The 23,870-nt window shown below is 41.2% G+C and overlaps 1 protein-coding gene across 3 annotated transcripts in view; it reads right to left on the reverse strand.

Moving 5' to 3' along the window:
* RBMS3 (RNA binding motif single stranded interacting protein 3) overlaps positions 1 to 23,870 on the reverse strand; it is a 746,746-nt gene that overhangs the window by 102,286 nt on the left and 620,590 nt on the right. For all 3 annotated transcript variants that reach the window (XM_035130054.2, XM_035130057.2, XM_060280656.1), the window contains one exon: positions 20,867 to 20,946. In XM_035130054.2, coding sequence (XP_034985945.2) covers positions 20,867 to 20,946 — 80 coding nt within the window. The remainder of the gene's footprint in view (positions 1 to 20,866; positions 20,947 to 23,870) is intronic.

The raw sequence follows: 23,870 nt of genomic DNA on the forward strand, positions 1-23,870 counted from the left end.
TGGTTCTGGTCGGGGAGGGCGGGATATAAATTATTAGATCAAAACAAACAAACAACAACAACCCACAGTATCCTCCTCTTCTGCAGTTAAGAAGTAAGGAGGTCATGATATCTTGCCACTAGGAAGCTCTGCCCTCTCACTGCAAGAATACTGGTTTTCGCAAACTTGTGTCTCAACTCCCCAGTAGCAGATGATTCCTGGTGTACAATGACTGCAGGCAATTTAAGGCAAGATAACACAGCTGAAACATAAAGAGGCAAACATGAAATGGAAGGAAAGTCTTGGTGATCTGACAGGCCGCTTGCACCATAAGTTGGCTTTGATTCTAATGTGTTTATGTTGGGTTTAATTTCAAACTTGGATATGGATCTGAAGGTTTCGATGATTAATCTTGATCTTCCTTTTGGCCTATTCTGCCCCAGTTACTTTCCATAAGGGTAAAAACAAGCAATCTTCAGTGGCTCGCTGTGTAAACCCTGATAAAACTAGGGGAAGAAGGGGGCCTTAGCTGTTGAACATGCTTTAATGTACTGTACATCAGTGGTAATGTACATCATTCTCAAAAGACACACACGTGTGTAAGTTGTCCCTAAAAGAAGGGCATCCAAAGTATTCTGCAGCCTTTCCACAGATCTCTGAGAGCATGGAGAGGTCAAGTAGAGAACTCCACAGGGCTAAAGGGACCCGTTTCACACATCTTTACTCCATGCCATTTACATATAAGAAAGAAAAGGGGATAATCTGCACCTCACTGGAAATACTTTCCTATTATTTTAGCTCCAACTATTGCCTTTCTGTTTGTGCATGCTTGCTTCTAATGTCTATAAAATCCTGGATCTTAGAACAATGGCGGGGGGGGGGGGCTACACAGCTGTAACCCATCAACATAGTCCATTCTTAAGCATATCTAGAGAGCATGATTAATGTTCTTTAGTTTGATTGGTATGTAGGCCACACTCTGTGGGTTTGTTTGTGTGTAGTATGTGACTGGAGAAGAGACAGCAGGAATAAAGATTGTGTGTGTGTGTGTGTGTGTGTGTGTGTGTGTGTGTGTGTGTGTGTATTCTATAAAGAACAAAGGCTTCAAGGGAGAAAGATACATCCGGAAGGAAATGTCTGATGGCACTGAAAGGATGACTCATTCTAGAGACAGATGGATTTAGATATATAGATAAGACAGTACATGATGAGACAGAAGCACAAAGACAGACGACATTATACATACATAAAGCAGGGAAGGGGGGAAGAAGCCACACCTTTCTGCAGTTAAGGAGTCTCCTTGCCTGCCTTCCTGCCCTTGTCTAGAATGTAAACTCTCCATGGAAGTGAATGTTAAGAATTTTAATGAAGTGTACACTTTAAACGTATTAAACTGAATTATGCAGGAAAACAGCAGGACAGCAACAGATGTAGAGATCTGAGGGTGACATGCTTAGTTTCACTTGATGAATGTTTGTTTTGTTGTTCTGAAAAATTAATGTAATTAAATATTTAAAGAGAACAAGCAACGCTTAAATTGACTCGGGATGGATTCCTTCCTTCCAAGAGCACTTAAAAATAAATAAATATCTCAGCCGCATTTAAATGGTTGCGGGGGCTTGATCTTGAACCGTCCATTGTTGCATTGCAAACATCGCGGTACTGTTGCAGAGAGTAGTTTGAATGTTTGGTGACGCCAAGGTAACCGAGAGAAGAGGATATTCACTGACTCCTGTTTTGCAGAAGTAAAATCAGGAGTTTTCATCCTCATCACCAATCACTTATTTGGTCGATTTTTGGGTGTGTGTGTGTGTGTGTACACATGTACCATGGACATTTATTTAAGTAATGCTGAAATAATATTCAAAAATCAAAGCAAGCACAGTCAAGTGAATTCAAGTCCTTGCTCAGCCATGATGTTTACTGGTAGTGGGACATGGAATAGTATGATGACCTGGACAAGGGAGATTGGGGTTCCACCTCCATTCAGCCATGATGCTAGCATACCATGGGCTGCATTCATGATTCCAAACCATTTTTTGGGGGGGGGGAGACAAGTCCTAAGCCTTCAAGCATCCCTTCCCTCCTCCCCTTGAGTGAACAGGTTAATAAAACAACCTGGCTTGATCCTGTTTAGGGAAGTTTTTTTAATGACTGATGATTTAATGTTTTTTTAATCTCCTGTTGGAAGCCGCCCAGAGCGGCTGGGGAAACCCAGCCAGATGGGTGGGGTATAAGTAATGAATTATTATTATTACTATAAATAATAGTTTGTAGATCCAACTGGTTTGAGCGAGTCCTCCAAACCAGAACTGAACATGAATATCAAACCATGGTTTGCAATCCTGGTTTGGAGAGCTCAGTCAAACCATAGTTTTCCATTTCAACTATGATGACAAATGAGTTACACTCTTTCCCATGTCTTATTTCAGATCCAAGTTCTTTTCAAGGTTCAGATTAATTCTACTGGATCTGACTTTTATACAGGTTCCTTTAGGAATGTCTCTGTGTATGCACTCTCCCTCTCTCTCTCTCTCTCTTGGGAATGATCTGAGAGAGAGAAGTGACCAGAGAAGGTGGTACTTTTGATACTCACTCAAAAAATGCAAATATGCCTGTAGGCCTAGAAAAGCTGGTACCCCTGCCATAGACACCTGATGATGGAGAACTCTTCGATCCAGTGAAGGGTTCTGTCAGGTGGAGGTTTGTGTTTGGGCTCCCCCCCCCAAAAAAAAACCCTTTCTCCTGCAGCTTCCCACCACCTTACCTGCATTTACAAAGGGTGACCCAACTCCCTAGAGAAGATAAAGGGCATAGGGGCCTGCAGAGAGAAGGGTGGGTTAAGGAAAGTCCCCTCCGCCCCCTTTCTACTAACAGAAGTCTCCACTGGAAAGAAATGTGCTGTGGGTACCAGCAGTCACAGCCCAAAGTGGGGCTGTTCCTTTGAAGGGGAAATAAAATTCACAGATGCACAACACAATCCAGCTATCTTCTTCTTCTTCTTCTTCTTCTTCTTCTTCTTCTTCTTCTTCTTCTTCTTCTTCTTCTTCTTCTTCTTCTTCTTCTTCTTGGCAGTTGATAAGATCATGAAGAGAGCAGCATATTGCATCTTTATACAAAAGCGCTTGGGGAAAGAGGCACAACGGATTTGAAGATTACCCTAAATAGTACACAAGAGGTTAAGCAGATGGATTAGCTTCCCTTAATGCGTCCTATTTGAGAGACCAGGGTGCTTTGTGGGACCGAGAGAGATTTCACTCAACAGACTCTGGATAGTAGGGGGAAATGAGCACCTGGCTCCTTGAGGAACACATTGAAAATTAGATTATAGATTGCAAATCAAATAACGTTGCAGCCACTGTTAACTTCATTGTCTGAATCCCTTGCCTTCCATCCCACATTTTCTCTTCTTACTCGCAGAGATATGGCCCTTTACAGGGAATCCTTATATTTGCTACCTGATTAAGGATACTGCCTTTTCAACCCTGGTATCTTCTTGTATCCTAGGAAACATCAATCTTTCCCTGGCGTACTGTTGTTTTGGCACTGCTTTCCCCAACAGCACACTCAAGGATAGCAGAGGGAGATGGCCATCTCAGACAGCAGATGCTGAGAAGCAATGGGATATGGCAATGCTGTTTCCAGACCCTGTGCTCCTTGAAATAGCCTGTTGTGCTCAAGTGAGGACAGCTCACTTGAGAGACCTCCTTATCCCTTATACCAGTGTTTTTCAACCTTTTTTGGGCAAAGGCACACTTGTTCCATGAAAAAAAATCACAAGGCACACCACCATTATAAAATGTTTAAAAAATTAACTCTGTACCTATATTGACTATATATAAAGTAATTCTCTTGAATAGGAATCAAATAAACACAAAGAAAGTATATGTATATGATAACAATGAAACTTCAGGCTTTTTGTATCCAAGCTGACAGTGGTTTGAGATCTGGACCTGCTAAGCCCAAAGCCCCTGGCCCAGTCCCTGGCACTGTGCTGCTTAACAAAGGCAACAAAAAGGCCACTTGCCTTGATATCTCCTGCTGTCCCGGGCCGGGCCTTTTCCTCCTCCTTTTTCTAACAGACAAGGGGAAGGCGGGCCTAGGAGGGAGGTCGCTCGGGGACGCTGTTTTTCGGCTGGCCGACAAGCCAACGACTACAACGTCTGCTGAGGGGGTGGGAGGGGCAGCCAGGTGCGCGCAAAGGATCCTGACGAGACGCGAGTCAGCCCCGGCTATGCCTGCCTCGGAACTCCGAGCGAGGCGGGCGGCGGCTCAAGAGAGTGTTAGCTTTTTCCTCAGCGAGGGCGAACCTCCTGACTTGCCAGCGGCCGGACGCAATGCCAGGGACTAGCGCCGTGGCCAGTTTGAAGCGGCTCGCCAAGGAGTTTCCGCGCGCATTCGCCGCCGCAGCAGCGACAACGAAGGAATTGGGGAGGTGCTTCTCGCCAGGCCTCTGTGCGCCGCCCGCCGCCCACGTTCGGAACGGCACACCAGGCAACATCTCATTTCAACAGTGGTTGAAAAACACTGCCTTATACACCCAGGGCACTGCATTTTGCTGGGTAATTTTTCCTTAAAAGTCCCCAAAATATCAAAAGCCTGCTCCACAGCAACTTGTCTCTGTTCTGTGGAACAGCATTCCTGTGGAGATACAACATGTGCCTACTATACTCAGTTTCCTGAAATAAATTGAATACATTTTTGTTTTGACAATCTTTTGTAGCTGGAGAAAAAGGTATTAATGTTGTGTTGTTTCAAACCCCCTCCCCCCCTATTTTCCAATGTTCTTTTGTACTGCTTTTAAAACCATATTACGGTAGCTATTTTTTATGATAGGTCTATAAATTGCCTTGAGACATATATGCACAAGGTTATTAATTAAAAACCTCAATCAATCAACTATATAAGATTCAATTCCCAGTGAATTAAATGAGTGGCACCATCTTGTCCTTTACCTCAGACAGGGAAGTAGTTTGGACTGGGCATGAACATGTATTGCTTCTTTAAGGAGCTAGGTAACTACAGGAACATCAAATATGTGTACAAGTTGTTGGGAAAAGGTATAATAACGATAATGATAATGAAAATGATAATAATTTATTATTTATACCCCAACCATCTGGCTGGGTTTCCCCAGCCACTCTGAGCAGCTCCCAACAGAATATTAAAAAACATGATAAAGCATCAAACATAAAAAACTTCCCTAAACAGAGCTGCCTCTTATAAAAGTCAGATGGTTGTTTATTTCCTTGACATCTGATGTTCCACAGGGCGGGTGCCACTACCGAGAAGGCCCTCTGCCTGGTTCCCTGCAACCTCACTTCTCACAGAGAGGGAACCGCCAGAAGGCCCTTGCTGCTGGACCTCAGTGTCCGGGCTGAACGATATGGGTGGAGATGATCCTTCAGGTATACTTGGCCGAGGCCCTTTAGGACTTTAAGGTCAGCACCAACACTTTGAATTGTGCTCGGAAACATACTGGGAGCCAATGTAGGTCTTTCAGGACTGGTGTTATATGGTCTTGGTGGCCACTCCCAGATAGTGATAGGTCCACTCTGATTGTTCTCCAAGGGTCGTGACAGGGTAACTGATCCCACTCCCATTTCACTCCAGAAATGAAGAACCTGGATGTTTTTAATTGAACGTCATCGAAAAGTTTTGCAAAGTAATAAAACCTTTGACTAGGATCTCAAGTGAACTGCTATGTAGAACAGAAGTGCTTCCTGTTGCTCACTTCCTTGGTAGTTACTGGGGTGGGGGAAACTGAGAATGTTCTAGTTAGACACTCTAGCCAGCCTTCATTAAACATGCCTGGCAGAATTTAGAAATGCTAGGAAACATGGCAGCACACCTTCCTATGTTCCAGCATCTCCAAATACTGCTGCACATGCTTGTAACACAATCTAGTACTCTATTCTGAAAAGATAGGGCAAATCAAGTGTCCAGGGCTGTATCCAATGCTAGCTATACTCAGAGTAGATTGATTGAAATCAATGGACCTGGCTAACTTTGGAGCATTAATTGCAATCGGTCTACTCTGACTAATATTTAGTAAGTGTGCTTAGGTTTCTGCAACATCTATGTGCAACCATACAGAAACAAATAATAATAATAATGTGGTGGAATAAGCAAATGCTATAAGGAGGTATCCTAAGATAATGCTACTATTCAGTAACAGAAAAACACACAGAGAGAAATGTATCTCCAAATAAATGCATCTCTCTTGCTCTTCTAAGCAATCAGCAAACATTACAAAGGAAGGCAGGAAATAAAGAATGGACACTTAGAACAAAATAGCCTGATACACAAGCTTTAAAATATGAGCTGTTAGTTTTGACAAAGAGGGGAAAAAATATTAATGAGCTGGATGAATTAACTTTTTTTATAAAAAAAAACTTTCATTTTTTTTAAACTTTTCTTTTTTTAAGGAAATGATTCTGTGCAGAATGCTTGCAACTATTCAGAATGGAGCCAGCCAAGGGCAAGATGCCTTTTCAGGAAAAAAAAATGCAATATTAGTGAGGTAAAATATAATAATTATAACCCTCAGATTGGGATTTTCACTCCAACAAAAAAAAACTCCATCAAAACCTCTTAATCTTTCTGCATTAAATTGAGCATGCTGAAACACCGAGGCTATCCAAGACCACACAATTACAAAATGGTGATAATTGCAATATTGATAAAAGCTGATAACATGAAGAACAATGCACGCGGGGGGTGGGGGGTCCGGTTCCAGACAGGAACTGGAAATGTCTGACCAGTTCACAGGACTGCTGAAACAATTTCTTGCCTTCACCGCTGGCCAATAGCCTAAACATTTTCCCCCTAAGGTGCACTGAAGTCAATATTTAATGTAGCCATTAGCTTACAGACAGGAAGGAACTTACACACTTACCGAATACATGAAAATTAAACCAATTTTTCTATACTTTGGCTAGGAGTCACCAGCTCACTCGGTAATGGAATTCAGAAGCACTGCAGCCCACCCTATGACTCGTTCACACACAATTTATGCTAAGATAGCAGCAACCATGAAGTCATTTCAATCTTTGGTTTATTTTCATGATGTGTATTTTATACGAGAAGGCAAAGGAAGTTGGAAACCGCCAGCAATCCCTAGCATGTGTTGCCTTTAACTTGCTGCCTCTGCGAAGAGCTGTTCTTTCAGTATGGCAGCTACTCTGCTTTTGGAACTGGTCCTGCCAGAGATCTCCTCAGTCATTATTCCTTCCATGCCAAGGGCTACTTTTCAATTGCGAAGGAGTAGCCATGCTTCGACAAAGGCCTTTCGCTGCATGTATACATATAAGGGTGTTTCTGCAGGATATTGGCATTTCCCATGGTGCTAAGTGAGTGGTTCAGCATTTCAGCCGGCCGCATGATGAAATCCTACGATTGGGACCACAGGCGCCCAGTCGAAAGATCGCAGCTGCAAACATTCAGTGCAGCACTTGAGCTGGAGAGTGCAAAATGGGTGCTTTGAAAAACTCCCAAACATACCTTTTGGGGTGTTGGTCATGGCTGCTTGCAGTTAATGCGTTCCTGTTCTCCACTGCTTGATTAAAAAGAAATACGGTAGGATGCCTGCCCTTCACAAAAGTTTTTACTGCAGAGAGATAAGGCAAGGGGCATCCCTCTGGCCAACTTGGCAACAGGATTGTGTTCTTTCCCCCCGCAAAATGTGCTAACACTGTGCTGTCCTTTGGACTCCTCAAAAACCACCAAATGTAGAGCTCTGGTGCTAATGGGAGAATAACGTGCTCATGAAGATTGCAAGACTCTACGAAGGGCCCTGCTGGACCACATCAAAGCGCCCAGGCATATGCTTGTGAGAAACCCACAACATGAATGCAACAGCACTCTCTTGCTTGTAACCCCCACAACTGAAATTCAGAAGTGTACTGGCTCTGATACTGGAGGTAATAGGATACATGACCGTCAAGACAAGCAGTCACTACATAATGAAATTTTTTTTTAAAAAAATGTTTAAAATAGTCATTCCCAAGAGGCTTGAAGCATTTCTTTTGGGGATTAAGGGGCAGAGGTTCCAAAATAGATGGTTAAGTTGTTTATGTATGCTACTACCATAGCTGGAATCCTGTATCCGCAGAAGTGGAAAGAAGAATTCCCAACAAAAGAAGAATGGATTTTAAAGTTAATGGACTATGCAGAGATGGCGAAGTTGACAGCATAAAAATAAGAGATAAAAAAAGATGAGAACTTTGTCGAAGAGTAGAGGTTCTTTTCGGACTATTTGCGGGGGCGGGGGGGGGGGGGCTACCGGTATAGCTAAATGAAATCCCGAGCAGGAATTGAATAACAGGCAAGAGAAGGAGAATAAAGAAATGATTGTGATATAAGTTATAATACAATAAAAAAAGAAAAAGAAACGGCAGTTATGGCAGCAGGTAAAGGATTCCATAACAGAAACATCACATAAAGATGAGAAGTCAAAATGCATTACAGTATATTGAAAGTAAACTGAATAATGTCAAATTTTGTGTAAAACAAACAAACAACTAATAAAAACCATTCTTTAAAAAGGCAAGGGGTCACTGATAGGTGCATCATTCAAAAAAAAATATACATTCCCATTTTAAACTCACACATCTTGATGGGCAGCACATCTTGTGGTGCCAAATTCCACAGTGTTAACTATGCACTAAGTAAAGTTATTTCCCCCAACAATTTTCCAACATTCAGCTTCTATGGATCACCCTAGCTTCAATGTGTATGAGAGTGAGCCCTTCCCCTTTATACACAGCGCTAGTGAATTCTCAACTTTTCAGCACTGGGATGGTGGTTCATTTCACACTTTCTTGCCCTCACCCTTGATGGATCTCATCTATATTTCTAGGAAAAAGCTGCAGAGCACCACAGGAGACAGAGACTCCAGCAGCAAAATTATGCATTGTGGAACATGCAGCAAATAGTGGCCAAGGGGGATCTATTAACTAGCAATCAAAAGATAATTTAAAACACGGGAGAAGACAACAGGTGCCTAATGGATGGGCACTGAAACATTTGGCAGAAACTTCTGGGTATAAAATGATACTGTTGTCCAGATAGTTTAATAAACGGGCAAGCGCTTACTGTCTTCCAACTCTACAGGATGGTATGCTTTAAAAAAAAATTAATTTATGCTGTAAAAATTATCTGCATTGCTGCTCAAGGGACTGCACTTACAATAGACGTAGTATGTAAATAATTCTGTCCAAGAACTGAACCTTTCCATCACAGCTGCAAGTGACTTCCTGCACGTTAGATGCACCAGCAAGATCCATACCACACAACAGACTCATTTTCTCTGCAGTCAGGCTTGAGTCTGGCACGGCACTGACAAGACTATAGATAAACTCGGGGATCATGTCACTGCAAGGCTGTGTCTTATCTTTAATAAAAAAGGAATATTTCTTCCCACATGTGGCCAACAAAAAAATCAACAGTTCCTTGCTGACTTTCAATTGCTACGTATTCATTGACAAAGTCATGTCCTTATGGGACTCTTGGCTCTTCAAAGCTAAAGAGTTTGTGTTCACTTCGATTGATTATTGAAAAAATTATCATTACTTCTAAATAACTAGCCAAGTGAACACTCTGTTTTTGAAAGAGTGCGAGAGAGACAGAGAGATGCAGAGAAGAGAGCTATTTCTTTTTGCAGTGGAAAGCCAATTAAAATGGCTCCAATACGGAAACTTCTGAAAAGTGTCATACTTCTTTTTAACTTTAATTATTCACATTCCTTTGAACCTTCAAGGAAAGGTTTTGTTCTAATCTAGGGAGAGTGCTGGGGAAATGTTATAACTTAAGCAATACTCTAATATGAAGACTAATGTAGGGGGGAGGGAGGAAGATTGATTTTTTTTTTAAAAAAAAAGATGACTCAATATGACGTAGCTGATTTACAGTGTCAGGGGACATTCACGGAGAGCCATTAGGAGCTCTTTGAAAAGAAAATCTAAGTCATATTTGAACTTCAAAAGATCATGCAATCTGGGAAATATCATCCAGTTTCTGATTGTAAATATTTTATAACTAAAGCTCTATTAACTCCTCAGTGCTTTAAATCCAAAATGTTTTTAAATGACTTGAAAGCCTGAGGAGAATACAAGAGAAGAAGAAGGGAAAAACACACACACACGGAATAAAAAGAGATGATGGTAGCAGAAGCTCCATGTTAAAAATGAAGTAATTTACCTTCAGTACAAAATGTTCAGAGACATCATTGTCTGAATGGGGCGGACTCGCAGCAATTTCTGACACCTTTTTTTTTTTATCCTCACCAACACACTAAGCAGGAAAAAATGCTGGCATTTTATTCAACCAGTTTACCTCATGCATGCCCTGTCATAGCTTCCATGATACCATGCCTGTGATGTCATCGTGTCATCCAACAATGTCAGGGGGGGGGCACGTCATCAAAAGTTGCAGTGCCCCCCCCCAAATGGTTTACATAATTCACATAGTTATATACTACTTACAGTGTTTCTCCAAAAATAAAGACGCCTGCTTCTTGGGAGAAAAGCAATGACAAACCTAGAAAGCATCTTAAAAAGCAGAGACATCACCTTGCCGACAAAGGTCCGTATAGTTAAAGCTATGGTTTTCCCAGTAGTGATGTATGGAAGTGAGAGTTGGACCATAAAGAAGGCTGATCGCCGAAGAATTGATGCTTTTGAATTATGGTGCTGGAGGAGACTCTTGAGAGTCCCATGGACTGCAAGAAGATCAAACCTATCAATTCTTAAGGAAATCAGCCCTGAGTGCTCCCTGGAAGGACAGATCGTGAAGCTGAGGCTCCAATACTTTGGCCACCTCATGAGAAGAGAAGAATCCTTGGAAAAGACCCTGATGTTGGGAAAGATTGAGGGCACTAGGAGAAGGGGACGACAGAGGACAAGATGGTTGGACAGTGTTCTCGAAGCCACGAACATGAGTTTGACCAAACTGCGGGAGGCAGTGGAAGACAGGAGTGCCTGGCGTGCTATGGTCCATGGGGTCACGAAGAGTCGGACACGACTAAACGACTAAACAACAACAACAACAACCAATACCAACGCTCTTAAAACCAATAATAACTCTCTTTGCACAGGCCACAGGGCAGCTTACAAAAAAAAAGAAGTAAAACAAACAAACCAACATAAAATCCAATAAAAAAACCTACAATCCATCAAAACACCCACAATAACAGAGGCACCATCTTCTTAAGGGGATTGAAGGGGCCCGGGTGCGATGCCATGCAACGCCATGGCGGCATGCATGTGACGCCCCACAACACCCTGACTTTGCGCATGCGATGCTGCAAGGAGCTAGGGGGGCGGAGCCTCCTAAATATTGACACTACCACCCAGAAGCCTTAAGCAGCCAGGTGCAATCTTGGGGTACCACGCTAGAGGTGCCTATGTGCAAGTATCTGTCCAGAAGCCAAGAGTGGAGCAATGGGCCACAGAGCTTCCCTCAGATGCCTGAGGAGGACCACCTAAGCAGACCGATGTCTTAAGGGATGCTCCCCCTGGCACAACCCTGCTTAAGTGTCAGCCCTCCATCTGGAAGCTGATAATGGATATACACCCAAGGCCTGTGCCAAAGCCTACCAACATCTGTAATAAAAAAATCTTCTGGCAGGATATTAAGTTTTATTTCAGTTACTCATTCTAAGGAAATATATTGCTCTTAATGTGTAATTTCCCATTTTGAGGCTATTTCTTAGGAACAATAATTAAAGCAGAAGAAGGCATTAAGAGGCCTAAGAGAAATATTCAAGCTTATGAGAGAATATGAAGCAAAATTAAATGTCCCAAACCGGATGAGATGGATTTTCAATATCAATACCAAAAGGGCCTCATTGAGGGCGTGACACGGATAAACATAGCAATTTCCATTCAGTTTGAATACAGGTTGCTATTGTTGTTGTTGTTTTAAAAAGGGAAGGTATATTTGGTGCTGCTTATTATTGTCCCTCCAGGTTCTCATATTTTGAGAGCGATCAAAGCAAAAAGAACTTTGGGAGAAACTGTCCATCATGAGGGGAATGAGTCAAATCCACTACTGGAAAGGTTACATGTTTCCATTAAAAGGCTCGTTAACGAGTAGGAGAGGAAACCCGGAATAAACAAGATGTTTCCCCTAACATGAAATCTGCTCCATTCTGTACAGACTCTTCTAATAGTCCACTAGGAATTCAGGTGAAAAGTGTGAAGTGAATGTAAAATAAAAAAAATTCCTTCAGTAGCACCTTAAAGACCAACTAAGTTTTTATTTTGGTATGAGCTTTCGTGTGCATGCACACGAAAGCTCATACCAAAATAAAAACTTAGTTGGTCTTTAAGGTGCTACTGAAGGAATTTTTATTTTATTTTACTTCGATCCAGACCAACACGGCTACCTACCTGTAACCTGAAGTGAATGTAGTTAACCTCTGACTGATTGGTAAATCTTTTCTCACAGCCAGACAGCTGGTCAGTATTTCAGCTAATATCTAAACACTGATATATATATCTTTATTATAATACACACACACACACCTGTCTCATGCTCTCAAGTTTCTGAATTTCCTTGCTTAAATTCATAAAGAGGTCACAGCAATAACTAGAGCCCATTTTCCCTTTCATGCCAATTATTGCGGCACTGGGAGGATAATTTTCAGACTCTGATTGTGCCTTTCCGAATACACTGGGAGACTTGATTCTCTTTGCCTCGCCATGCAGGAAGATCAGTAATTGCCTGGAGGTGGATAAAGCATAATGCTTCTATCTTTGCTGAGAGGCATAAATCCAGGTTTATTACAGAGATGTATAAATTGAGTAGAAGCTGTGAGGGGAAACTACATGAATATAAAGAAACTTCTACTTAACCTTTCCCCCTCCCTCTCGTCTTGGAGGAAGTAAAGGACAAGCTTAACCCACCATCAGGGAATGGAGCAATTTATAACTTTTCAATGTATCTTAAATATTATTATTTCTTTTCTCCTCGTTTTTCTTTCTTTTTTTTTGCTGCGTGAGCTCTTAAGGAGCATAATAACCGATACAGTACAACTGTCTCAAATATGTATTTTGACAGCACCCTGCTTAGGTAATTACACCCAAATGCTCGCTCTATACAAATCAATGAAATGGTGATAATTCCCAATCAATCATATTTACAGATCCGCAATTCTCTCTTACAAGGCTAGAGGGAGTTCATTGAGTCACTTTCCACGGGATTTTTAGAATACAACAATATCCCACTGAGAAGCGTATATGAGGGTGAAGAAAGCAGAATGCCACTGGATGAATTAGAATTCAAAAATGGGGTTTGATTTTTACCATGTACACATATGCAATCAATCCCATCTGTGATCATTAAAATCAAATTCTAGCAGGCAGCATATAAGCACATTTGTAATTTAAATATGCCATGTAATTGAAGTGCAGTTTTCTCTTGTTTTCATACCCTTATTTTCCTAATGACAGACAGCTAATGTAACTGCTTTAAAATATTTTCTAAATAAGCATCTCAGAGCACCTAGACACACCTATATGGGGAAGAGAGATAAGCATATAATAAAGGAATCTTGAAATCTAATGTTCCTTTTTGCAAAACAGACAGAAAGGTGCCATCAGGAAGATTAGCTGGAGGGTACATTAAAAAGCCAAGTTTATCTGCTTACACTTATATATATCCTCATTCAAATTTCTCCTTTTGTGCGAAAGCTCCTCACAAATGCCTCTTCCCCAACTGACACTAGAGGGTAAAAAAAACTACAGCAAGGTTGCTATTTTTCTGCACCAGCTTTTTATATTATTACACATTTAGATACTTTTATACTGACTTTTCACTGCCAGACTGGATATGCCCAAGGTAACTTGTGGAACAAAATGAAAACCTAACCACAACATCAATAAAAAATGCCGTGCATCTAGATCAAATACAAAAAGGCAGCAAGAAAAACTTAAGAGACTTGATCTAAGCGGAAGAAAACATATGAAAGCAGATAAATGAGAGGACTGCTGGAGGAGAAATAGTGATTTAAAAAACCTGGGAAATTAGGGGGCAGCCAAACCTCCTTCAGCATCTTAGATGGGTGGTCTCTCCTAAACTCGTAGAAGAAAAACAAGGGGCCCTAGAAAAACAAGGGGCCATTTTTCTGCTAGCTTCCACTTCCCAAACACATGTCCTATTAAATAGTGGTGGCAACAGCAGCTGAGATGGTACAAAAGAACGTGGAATTGTGGGAGATGTAGTTCTCCCAAGGGCTCCAGCTTTTCAAGGGTTCTGTTTTCCAAATGGTATGTTCATATGTTAATCAAAATGTTGGCATAACGGCTGATTATTCAAAATGCTGATCATAGTGCTATGTGTTTAGTGCTGAGCTGCTTATCACCATTCTCTGTCTAAGTACTGACTGGCTAACTATTTCTTACCCTTGTCGCCCATCAAAAGGCTGACCAGTTAGGAATCCAATAGGATTGGAATTTAGACCTGCAAGATTGTCTCCACTGTTTGACACAGCTGTGAGGAGAAAGAGGGCTTAACTCCCATTCAGGGATTCCAAGGCCTTGCTAGGAATAGGACAGAAACTTCGTTCACAATTCACAGCAAAATTACCAAACTGACAGTTCTTGAAATAGTATGGAAACTGAAAAAAAACAGCCATCCTTCAAAACTCCCACTCTCAGAGTTTTGCAATGCAGTTCTCCAGTCAAGTAATGTGTGTGCAAAAATGCATATAGAATGTGCATTAAAATGTACATATATTTGCAACAATAATATAGAAAAGTGCATTACAGAAAAGTTCTTACAAAATTTGCATTTCAGGCAAAATACACTAATGCATATATCTGGAGAAAATTGCACTAAAATACTGATGAATTTTCATGAGCTCTTTTAGAAAGAAAGAAAGAAAGAAAGAAAGAAAGAAAGAAAGAAAGAAAGAAAGAAAGAAAGAAAGAAAGAAAGAAAGAAAGCACATGTAGAAACCTGGAGATGTAAAGTCAAGATTGGGGGGGAAATGAGAAAGAGAGAAATCATAATTTGACAGATTCACTCGTCCTTATTCCTTCCTTGCCTCCTCTTTAGAGTTCCTGTTCAGGAGCCAAAACTTGGGAGTTGAGTTCCCTGCACTCACTCCCAGTTCTCAAAAAGCTAAAGGACACTGAAATAGTTCCTGAGCCCAAACCTGATCTCTCTAAGTTTAGTTCTTGTAGCTTCATTGGCTCCTGGAAGCTCTGCCATAGCATGAATGCTGGATTTTGGGATTGTAGGTAACATTGTGTAAGTTTCCTTCTGTTTTTTTAAAAAAACACCCCATAGTTTCTAGTTCCTTTGGATGAGAACTCTGAATTCAATCTTATGCATAAAAAACTTGGGGAAATCCTACAGTTAAAAGTCAAAAAGCTGCTGCACTTATGGCCAGCTGACTCACATATGCTAAGAACATTTTATTACTGAGTGACGTGGGAGATTGTTTACAGAGAACCATGCCTAAGGATAGAAGGAATATATTATTGTATGGGGTAGTAGCAGCACGGACGCTCATTGCACAAAAATGGAAAGGTGATGGGGTACCAACGGTTGAGGATTGGCAAATCAAAATGGTAGAATATATGAACCTGGCTAGGATGACAGCGGCGATAACAAATATTCCTAAACAAAAAACCCAAAATGAATGGAAATTAGTAGAGGATCATTTTAAAAAAGAAGGAGTAAGAACAGATTTGGTGATACCGGGGTAAATAACGTACAAAGAGAGAATTCTAATAGATATGGGAAGAAGGTACACCCACGATGGGTGGATCAAATAAAAATTGAAGAGAAAGCAAGTTAATAGAGAAGAGAAGAAAAAGCGATTAGGCAACAACCGGAAGTATTTTAACCTCAATTTTATTTAAATTTTTCTTTCTTTTTTTTCTTGTTTATTTGGTTTCTTTATGGGTTTGGATGATATAATTTTGGAATTATAATTTTGGAATTATGATTTCTCAAGTTTTGCAATATTTATGTTATGTTAATTATATTTTGTTATATTTATGTTATATGAGTTATGTTAGGTTATGTGGTGTTATGTTTTGTTAGATTGTGTGATGTTATGTTATATTACGTTACGTTTATGTTATTTTATGTTATATTTATGTTATATTATTATGCGTTGTGTAATTTTTTAATAATTTGAACAAAGTTTATTTTAAAAAAGATTGTTTACAGAGGACAAGGATTCTGTTGACTGGAAACCTGCTCTAAATCATTGCTATCCTTGGCATTTCCATCGGGTGTAGCTATGATATTAGGCAGGTTCATATCGCAACTACTGCAACTACTAGAGAAGAAATGTCCATCTGTCAACATCTCTGATGGTATCTTTGTATGTATAATTGTACCACAATATTCTGTGACCGATCTTGAGTTTTCCTGGGATAACATGTGAATCTAGTCACATACATTGTTAATATTTACTTAACCGGAGTGTGGGGTGGGTGAGTGGCTCTTCCAATGGATGTATTTTTCTGCACTGAAAGGCTGGATGGCATCACCAGGGATGCTAACAGGATTTCCTGGGGCCAGTATACTATATGTACATTGGGGTACCCGCACCTCCACCATGTGCAATCTATTGGCAAGATCTGTTGCTTATTGTATATATGCAACTTGCCAAGATGTACACAGCCTTGATCTCCGGGGAGGAAAAGCGAGATGCAAACATGTAGTATCATTCACAGATCATGCAACCAGTGTCGGATTTACGTATAATAATAATAATAATAATAATAATAATAATAATAATAATAATTTGATATTTATACCCCGCCCATCTGGCTGGGTTTCCCCAGCCACTCTGGGCGGCTTCCAACCGATTATTAAAAACAATACAGCATCAAACATTTAAAACTTCCCTAAACAGGGCCGCCTTCAGATGTCTTTTAAAAGTAAAATAGTTGCTTATTGCCTTGACATCTGCTGGGAGGGCATTCCACAAGGCAGGCGCCACTACCAAGAAGGCCCTCTGCCTGGTTCCCTGTAACCTCACTTCTCACAGTGAGGGAACTGCCAGAAGGCTGGACGATGGGGGTGGAGACCCTCCTTCAGGTATACAGGTATAAGCTAAACAAGCTATAGCTTAGGGCCCCACTCTTTTGATGGCCCCCCAAAAAATTAAAGGAAAAAACCTGGATGTACATTTCCAAAATATAAGATAAAAAAACAAATAAAATAAAACCTACATACAGCAACAGTGTTTTGTGTTGTGTAGGCTCCTATGGTGTAAGCCTGCTCGCCTGCTCCCTAAAATATCACTGGTTTGCTCATTGCACGGCAACATTTGCAAATGGCTTTAGATACCTATTAGGTCCATAAATTACCATATAGCATATATTCAATACAAAAAAACAGCAACAATTTGTTGTTGACAAAGGACAGCTTCATAGAAAGAGCCCCATTACCTTCAGTAGCTTAGGGCCTCATCAATCCTAAATCTGGCCTGCATACAACCAAAGGGCAAGATAGTTTGAGCACTATACACCGATTCTGCCTCAACTGCAAATTAATTTCTGGACCTACCGTAATTCAAAGCACTAGTTTTGACTGGCAAAGCCTTTAATGGCTCAGGAACACAATACCTGAAGGACTGCCTCTCTCTGTATGAACCTACATGGACCCTGAGATCATACTCTGAGGCCCATGTGCCTCCCTCATGACAGGACTGGAGGGAGGGTGGCAACACAAGGATGGGCCTTTTCTGCAGTGGCTCCTCGGGGAGGTTTGGCTGGCACCTTCATTATACACCTCTAGGCACCAGGCAAAAACATTCCTTGTTAACAAGGCCTTTGGCTGATTGAAATCAGGTGCCATTTAAAATGTGTTGTGGAAGGGGGGTTATTGGTGCTTTTTGTTGTTCTTATTTTTACTATGTATTTTGTGGTTTTTATATTGTAATTTTATGCTGTGAACTGCCCTGAGATCTGCAGGTGAAGGGCGGTATACAAACAACAACAACAACAACAACAACAACAACAACAACAACAACAACATTTTACTCCATGTGGCCACAAGTGCAACACAGCATTTTGTGTGACTTGAAGGTGAAATACTTTGCCAATTCCGATCATCAGGATTCACATGTAACTACGGTTTACACTCACAAGTCAACCAAGATCTTGCGCATAATACGTAACTGGGCCCACATGCATTCTCATTCTGCTCTCCATTTCAGTAAGAAAAACAAATAAAAATGTAGGAAGCTGTAATTGTGAGCAACAAAGAGGAAACACTACAGCAATTCAAGCTCAATCTTTAATGCCGTGGCATAAAGGACAGTAAATACATTGATGGCAAGTAAGAACTCATGATAGTGGCAAATGGGTTCAGTGACCTTTCTATGTAATGAGATTCCATAGACTGAGTTAAATCTATTTCCCCTTTATCTTCCTCCACTCTAATTTTCTCCTCCCCCCACCCAGTTTATTTGGTTTGTTTATTAATATATTTAACGTGGAGGTGGGGGTGTCTAGACCTAAGACATACAACAGCACAAATTCAATGCAAATTGGAGAGGGAGACACCAGTATGTGAAATGTCAAGTCAGAACTCTCCTCAAGAGCCATTTCTGGAAAAGGAGCTTACATATTTTATCATAGAGAGAGAACACACAACACCCTCTTGCCTCCTTTGACTTTTTCAAACAGGGCTTCAGCACAAATCCAATTCTAGACCTAGGGGTAAAGAAGAGACCTAAGGCCATTAAGCAAATGCCACACAAGAACTACATAGCTGGATGGAGCTAACATAATGAAAGCCAAAAGGAAACTTGCTGGCCAAGATGAGGAAGCTTGAATCAGATAAATAGTTGTCTTCAACTACATATGCTTTCCCAAATGTTCTCTTGGAACTTCCCTTATTCCTCCTCCACTCTCTTCCCCAAGGGTCTTTATGTTAATTTTGTGTGTAATCACAGAGTCACTGAATTGTAGAGTTGGAAGGAACCCCAAGAGTAATCTAGTCCAAGCCTCTGCAATGTAGAAATCTCAACTAGATCAGACATGGCAGATGACTATCCTACAATTATTGGGATAGGTCAGTTGGTAGAGCATGAGACTCTTAATATCAGGTTGTGGGTTTGAGCCCCATGTTGGGCAAAAGATTCCTGCCTTGCAGGGGGTTGGACTAGAAGACCCTTGCGGCTCCTTCCAACTATATAAGTCTATGATTCTATGTGGCAGTCTATGAACCTCTGCTTATAAACCTCCAAGGAAAGTCCACCACCGCTTTTCCACTTTTGAACAGCTCTTGCTGTCAGAAAGGTCTTCCTGATATTGAGTTGGAATCTCCTTTCTTGTAACTTCAACCCATTGGTTCGAGTCACTGCCTCTGGAGCAGGAGAAACCAAGCTTTCTCCATCCTCCATGTGACAACCCTTTAGACATTTGAAGATGCCTAACATACGTATATCTTCTCAGTCTCCTTTTCCAGGCTAAACATACCCAACTCTTTCAACTGTTCCTCATAAGGCTTGGTTTCCAGACCCTTGGTCATCTTGGTCGCCTTCCTCTGCACATATTTCAGCTTGTCAGTATCCTTCTTAAATTGTGTTGCCCAAAACTGGACAGACTATTCCAAGTGGGGTCTGACCAGGGTAGAATAGAGTGGTACTATTACTTCCCTTGATCAGGACACTATACTTTTGTTGATGCAGCCTAAAATTGCAAGTTCACATCAACTAGGAGTAATTCAAACATTCAGTTTCTGATGCCGTTCAGACTGCATCACACCAGTCACTGTACGTTTAAATCAGCATTACTGACGACATGAAAAGGATGTACACATAATGCTAATCCCACAGATATGTTCGTCAGACTTTCCTGTGACTTATTGATACTTGATATTGAATAAGTGGTCTAACCTTTGGGTGGACATTAAAAAGAACATTTCAAGGAGCTTTTCAGTCTCAGAATTCCTATACCTTGGTCCCTTGGTCATCTTGGTCGCCTTCCTCTGCACATATTTCAGCTTGTCAGTATCCTTCTTAAATTGCGTTGCCCAGAACTGGATAGACTATTCCTAGTGGGGTCTGACCAGGGTAGAATAGAGTGGTACTATTACTTCCCTTGATCAGGACACTATACTTTTGTTGATGCAGCCTAAAATTGCAAGTTCACATCAACTAGGAGTAATTCAAACATTCAGTTTCTGATGCCGTCAGACTGCATCACACCAGTCACTGTACGTTTAAATCAGCATTACTGACGACATGAAAGGGATGTACACATAATGCTAATCCCACAGATATGTTCGTCAGACTTTCCTGTGACTTATTGATACTTGATATTGAATAAGTGGTCTAACCTTTGGGTGGACATTAAAAAGAACATTTCAAGGAGCTTTTCAGTCTCAGAATTCCTATACCTTGGTCCCTTGGTCATCTTGGTCGCCTTCCTCTGCACATATTTCAGCTTGTCAGTATCCTTCTTAAATTGCGTTGCCCAGAACTGGATAGACTATTCCTAGTGGGGTCTGACCAGGGTAGAATAGAGTGGTACTATTACTTCCCTTGATCAGGACACTATACTTTTGTTGATGCAGCCTAAAATTGCAAGTTCACATCAACTAGGAGTAATTCAAACATTCAGTTTCTGATGCCGTCAGACTGCATCACACCAGTCACTGTACGTTTAAATCAGCATTACTGACGACATGAAAGGGATGTACACATAATGCTAATCCCACAGATATGTTCGTCAGACTTTCCTGTGACTTATTGATACTTGATATTGAATAAGTGGTCTAACCTTTGGGTGGACATTAAAAAGAACATTTCAAGGAGCTTTTCAGTCTCAGAATTCAAATACCTTGTCTCAATTGATTTATATCCCCCAGCTTTGCTGGTGTCAGAAGAACGGTGAAGAACAACACTTACCTGGCACACCGGGGGGTGTTTTCAGGTATTTCCCATTAAAATGCTGAATAACTACTTCACATTTTTCGGTAGATTCCATCCTGAGAAAGAGAAAATAATAATAATAATTATGGAGCATCGATCAGATGACAGGTATCAAGAAAAAGTCACGCAATATCACTTGATAATGAAACATGCATGAATTATGGTGCTGGAGGAGACTCTTGAGAGTCCCATGGACTGTAAGAAGATCAAACCTATCAATTCTTAAGGAAATCAGCCCTGAGTGCTCCCTGGAAGGACAGATCGTGAAGCTGAGGCTCCAATACTTTGGCCACCTCATGAGAAGAGAAGAATCCTTGGAAAAGACCCTGATGTTGGGAAAGATTGAGGGCACTAGGAGAAGGGGACGACAGAGGACAAGATGGTTGGACAGTGTTCTCGAAGCTACGAACATGAGTTTGACCAAACTGCGGGAGGCAGTGCAAGACAGGAGTGCCTGGCGTGCTATGGTCCATGGGGTCACGAAGAGTCGGACACGACTAAACGACTAAACAACAACAACAACAATGAAACATGCCACCTGCCTCCATTATATTGATGCTTTAACAGGAATGGGGATACTTTTCTGTCTGGATGCAATAGTTTCGTACAGTCCAATTCTCTGTGTCAGTTACACTCACAACCTTTTGTGTGTGTGTGTGTGTGTTCTGAAAATCACGTGGGCATAGGAGGAGGAGGCTGCTGGATCTGGCCAATGACCCATCTTGTCCAGCATCCTCTTCTCACCGTGGCCAACCAGATGCCTATGGGAATCCCACATGCAGGGATTCTCCAGCAACTTCTAAAACTGGAGGTAGAACATAATCAGAATGACTAATAGCTACAGATACTCCATGAAACTGCCTAATCCCCATTTAAAGCAATCCAAGTTGGTGGCCGTCACTCCCTTCGAATCCACCCAATACGACACTTTTAAAACACGTTCATTTTTAATATGTTTGATTTTTATTGCTTTTCAAAAATGTTTTACAAATTTGACATCACATTAATTCAGATTTTAAAACCCGCCATCTCAATGTTTTTCTTCCCACCCTTATTAGCTGCTCAATTTCCAAAGGACATTTCGAAAATGTTTTAACCTTTTATCTCCCCACCCCCAGTTGTCTTCCTCTTCATTTCCCACCGGCTGCTCATTTTTTGGTTCCTGCTAGACTTTTATTTAACTATGCGCATCCAAAGCACATGACTTCCCACAAAGAACCCTGGGAACTGTAGGCTGCCAAGGGGACTGGGAATTATAACTCTGTGAAGGGGAAGCTACGATTCCCAGGGTTATTTTGAGGAAGTCATGTGCCTTAAATGTGCATTGTGCATGCTATAAATATACGGTGCGAACAATTATTTCTGTTTACCCTGAATCTTCTGGCATTCATTTTCACTGGATGGCCCCAGATTTTATTATTATTATTATTATGAGTGTGAGTGTGTGTGTGTGTGTGTGTGTGTGTGTGTGTGAGAGAGAGAGAGAGAGAGAGAGAGAGAGAGAGAGAGAGAGAGAGAGAGAGAGAGAGAGACTTTTCCCTATCCACTTTTCCTACAACATGTGCAATATTTTATTTAAAAGTCTCGAAAGTTGTAATCTTTCCTCAAAGGGAAACTGGCTACTTTTGCTGTTTTAAAAACATGTTTCACTGAGGTGCAGGCTACAATAAACTTTGAATGGGCTGTGGTGTTCCTGGCATCCTGCATTCAGGAGAAATGGGGTGGGGGGGATGCACGTCCCCCCTTCATAAGTGACCCACTGTTTCCCAGACAATATCACCATTATGAAATGGTCCTTGGTAAGACCTTGAGTCGGGATAATATATTCCCCCCACCTGACTAAACTTCCTCAACCACAATACAAGCAATACAGAAGGGAAAGTTAAATCAGTCGGGGTAAACTGGGGGAAATATTTTAAATTTAAACTTTTTTTAAAAAAAAATTAAATAAGTCCATCGGAACAAAACATAAAGAGTCTAATTTTCAAAATGGCAGCAGTTGTTTTCGGAGCGGTTTCTCCTGAGGAAAACACCCCCCCTTTTTTGGTCCTTCCTGCAATTTTTTTGCTGTCCGAAGAAAAGCTCTGAGAGACTGAAGTAGCAAGATGGTTGAGGGAATCTCACCCCCTTACCAACTTTGCATTTCTCATTTTCTGAGGCCAAAATGATTTTCTTTTTCTGCATCTCACAATACCCCCCCTCAATACTTCAGAGGTGCAATTCTCCAGAAGAAACAATCACAAAATTATCCACACTTCAACTTCCACAAAACGGAAGCAGCTAATTTCCTTCAACACCACATTTGGCACTTTCCGCTCAGAGAAGGGTGGGCCTTCCTTTCCTCCTCCCCTCCTGAACTTCCCTGTTTCCCAGCCACCTTAAGTTAGCATGCAAACAAGGATCGTGATGAAAACCATTATTTTCAAATTTGGTACTGAAACCAGGCATGGTTCTGTGCTTTGGGCTCAGTATTGAAGCAACTTGCATAACATTCTGTGTGCATCCGTAGGATTTCACGGTTCCCCCGTCCCCTTTTCCAAACTTACACTTTGTATGCAAAAACAGAATATATATACTAACAAATCAATTCAAATCAATTCCAGTTGCCTACTCTGGTCACATACTTCCAACACCCCCAAAAGGTTTTAAAATCCCCTCAAAACGCCTCGGCTAACGTTAAAACATACTTTCTCCACACTGCTCATAAAAGGGAGCTGCTATCAGCCCATTTCTGCTTAAAAGCTCTATCCCGAGCGGACCAGCCATACCAAGCTGTGAAAATCGAAAACTCATATCTGACTCTGAAAGAAGATCTGGTAGGATTTCCCCAAAGAAATGATGCTAAAGGGACAGTATAGAAACACCCAGCTTTGCAAACATGTTATCAACCTTTTCCATTTTCTCTCTCCTCCCAATACTGCCTGCCACTTGAATTCTCGGCCCCCAGCTTGTTGTGCCTCCAGCAAGAACACTGCTATAA

Source organism: Zootoca vivipara, chromosome 12 (assembly GCF_963506605.1).
Source record: "Zootoca vivipara chromosome 12, rZooViv1.1, whole genome shotgun sequence".
NCBI lineage: Eukaryota > Metazoa > Chordata > Lepidosauria > Squamata > Lacertidae > Zootoca > Zootoca vivipara.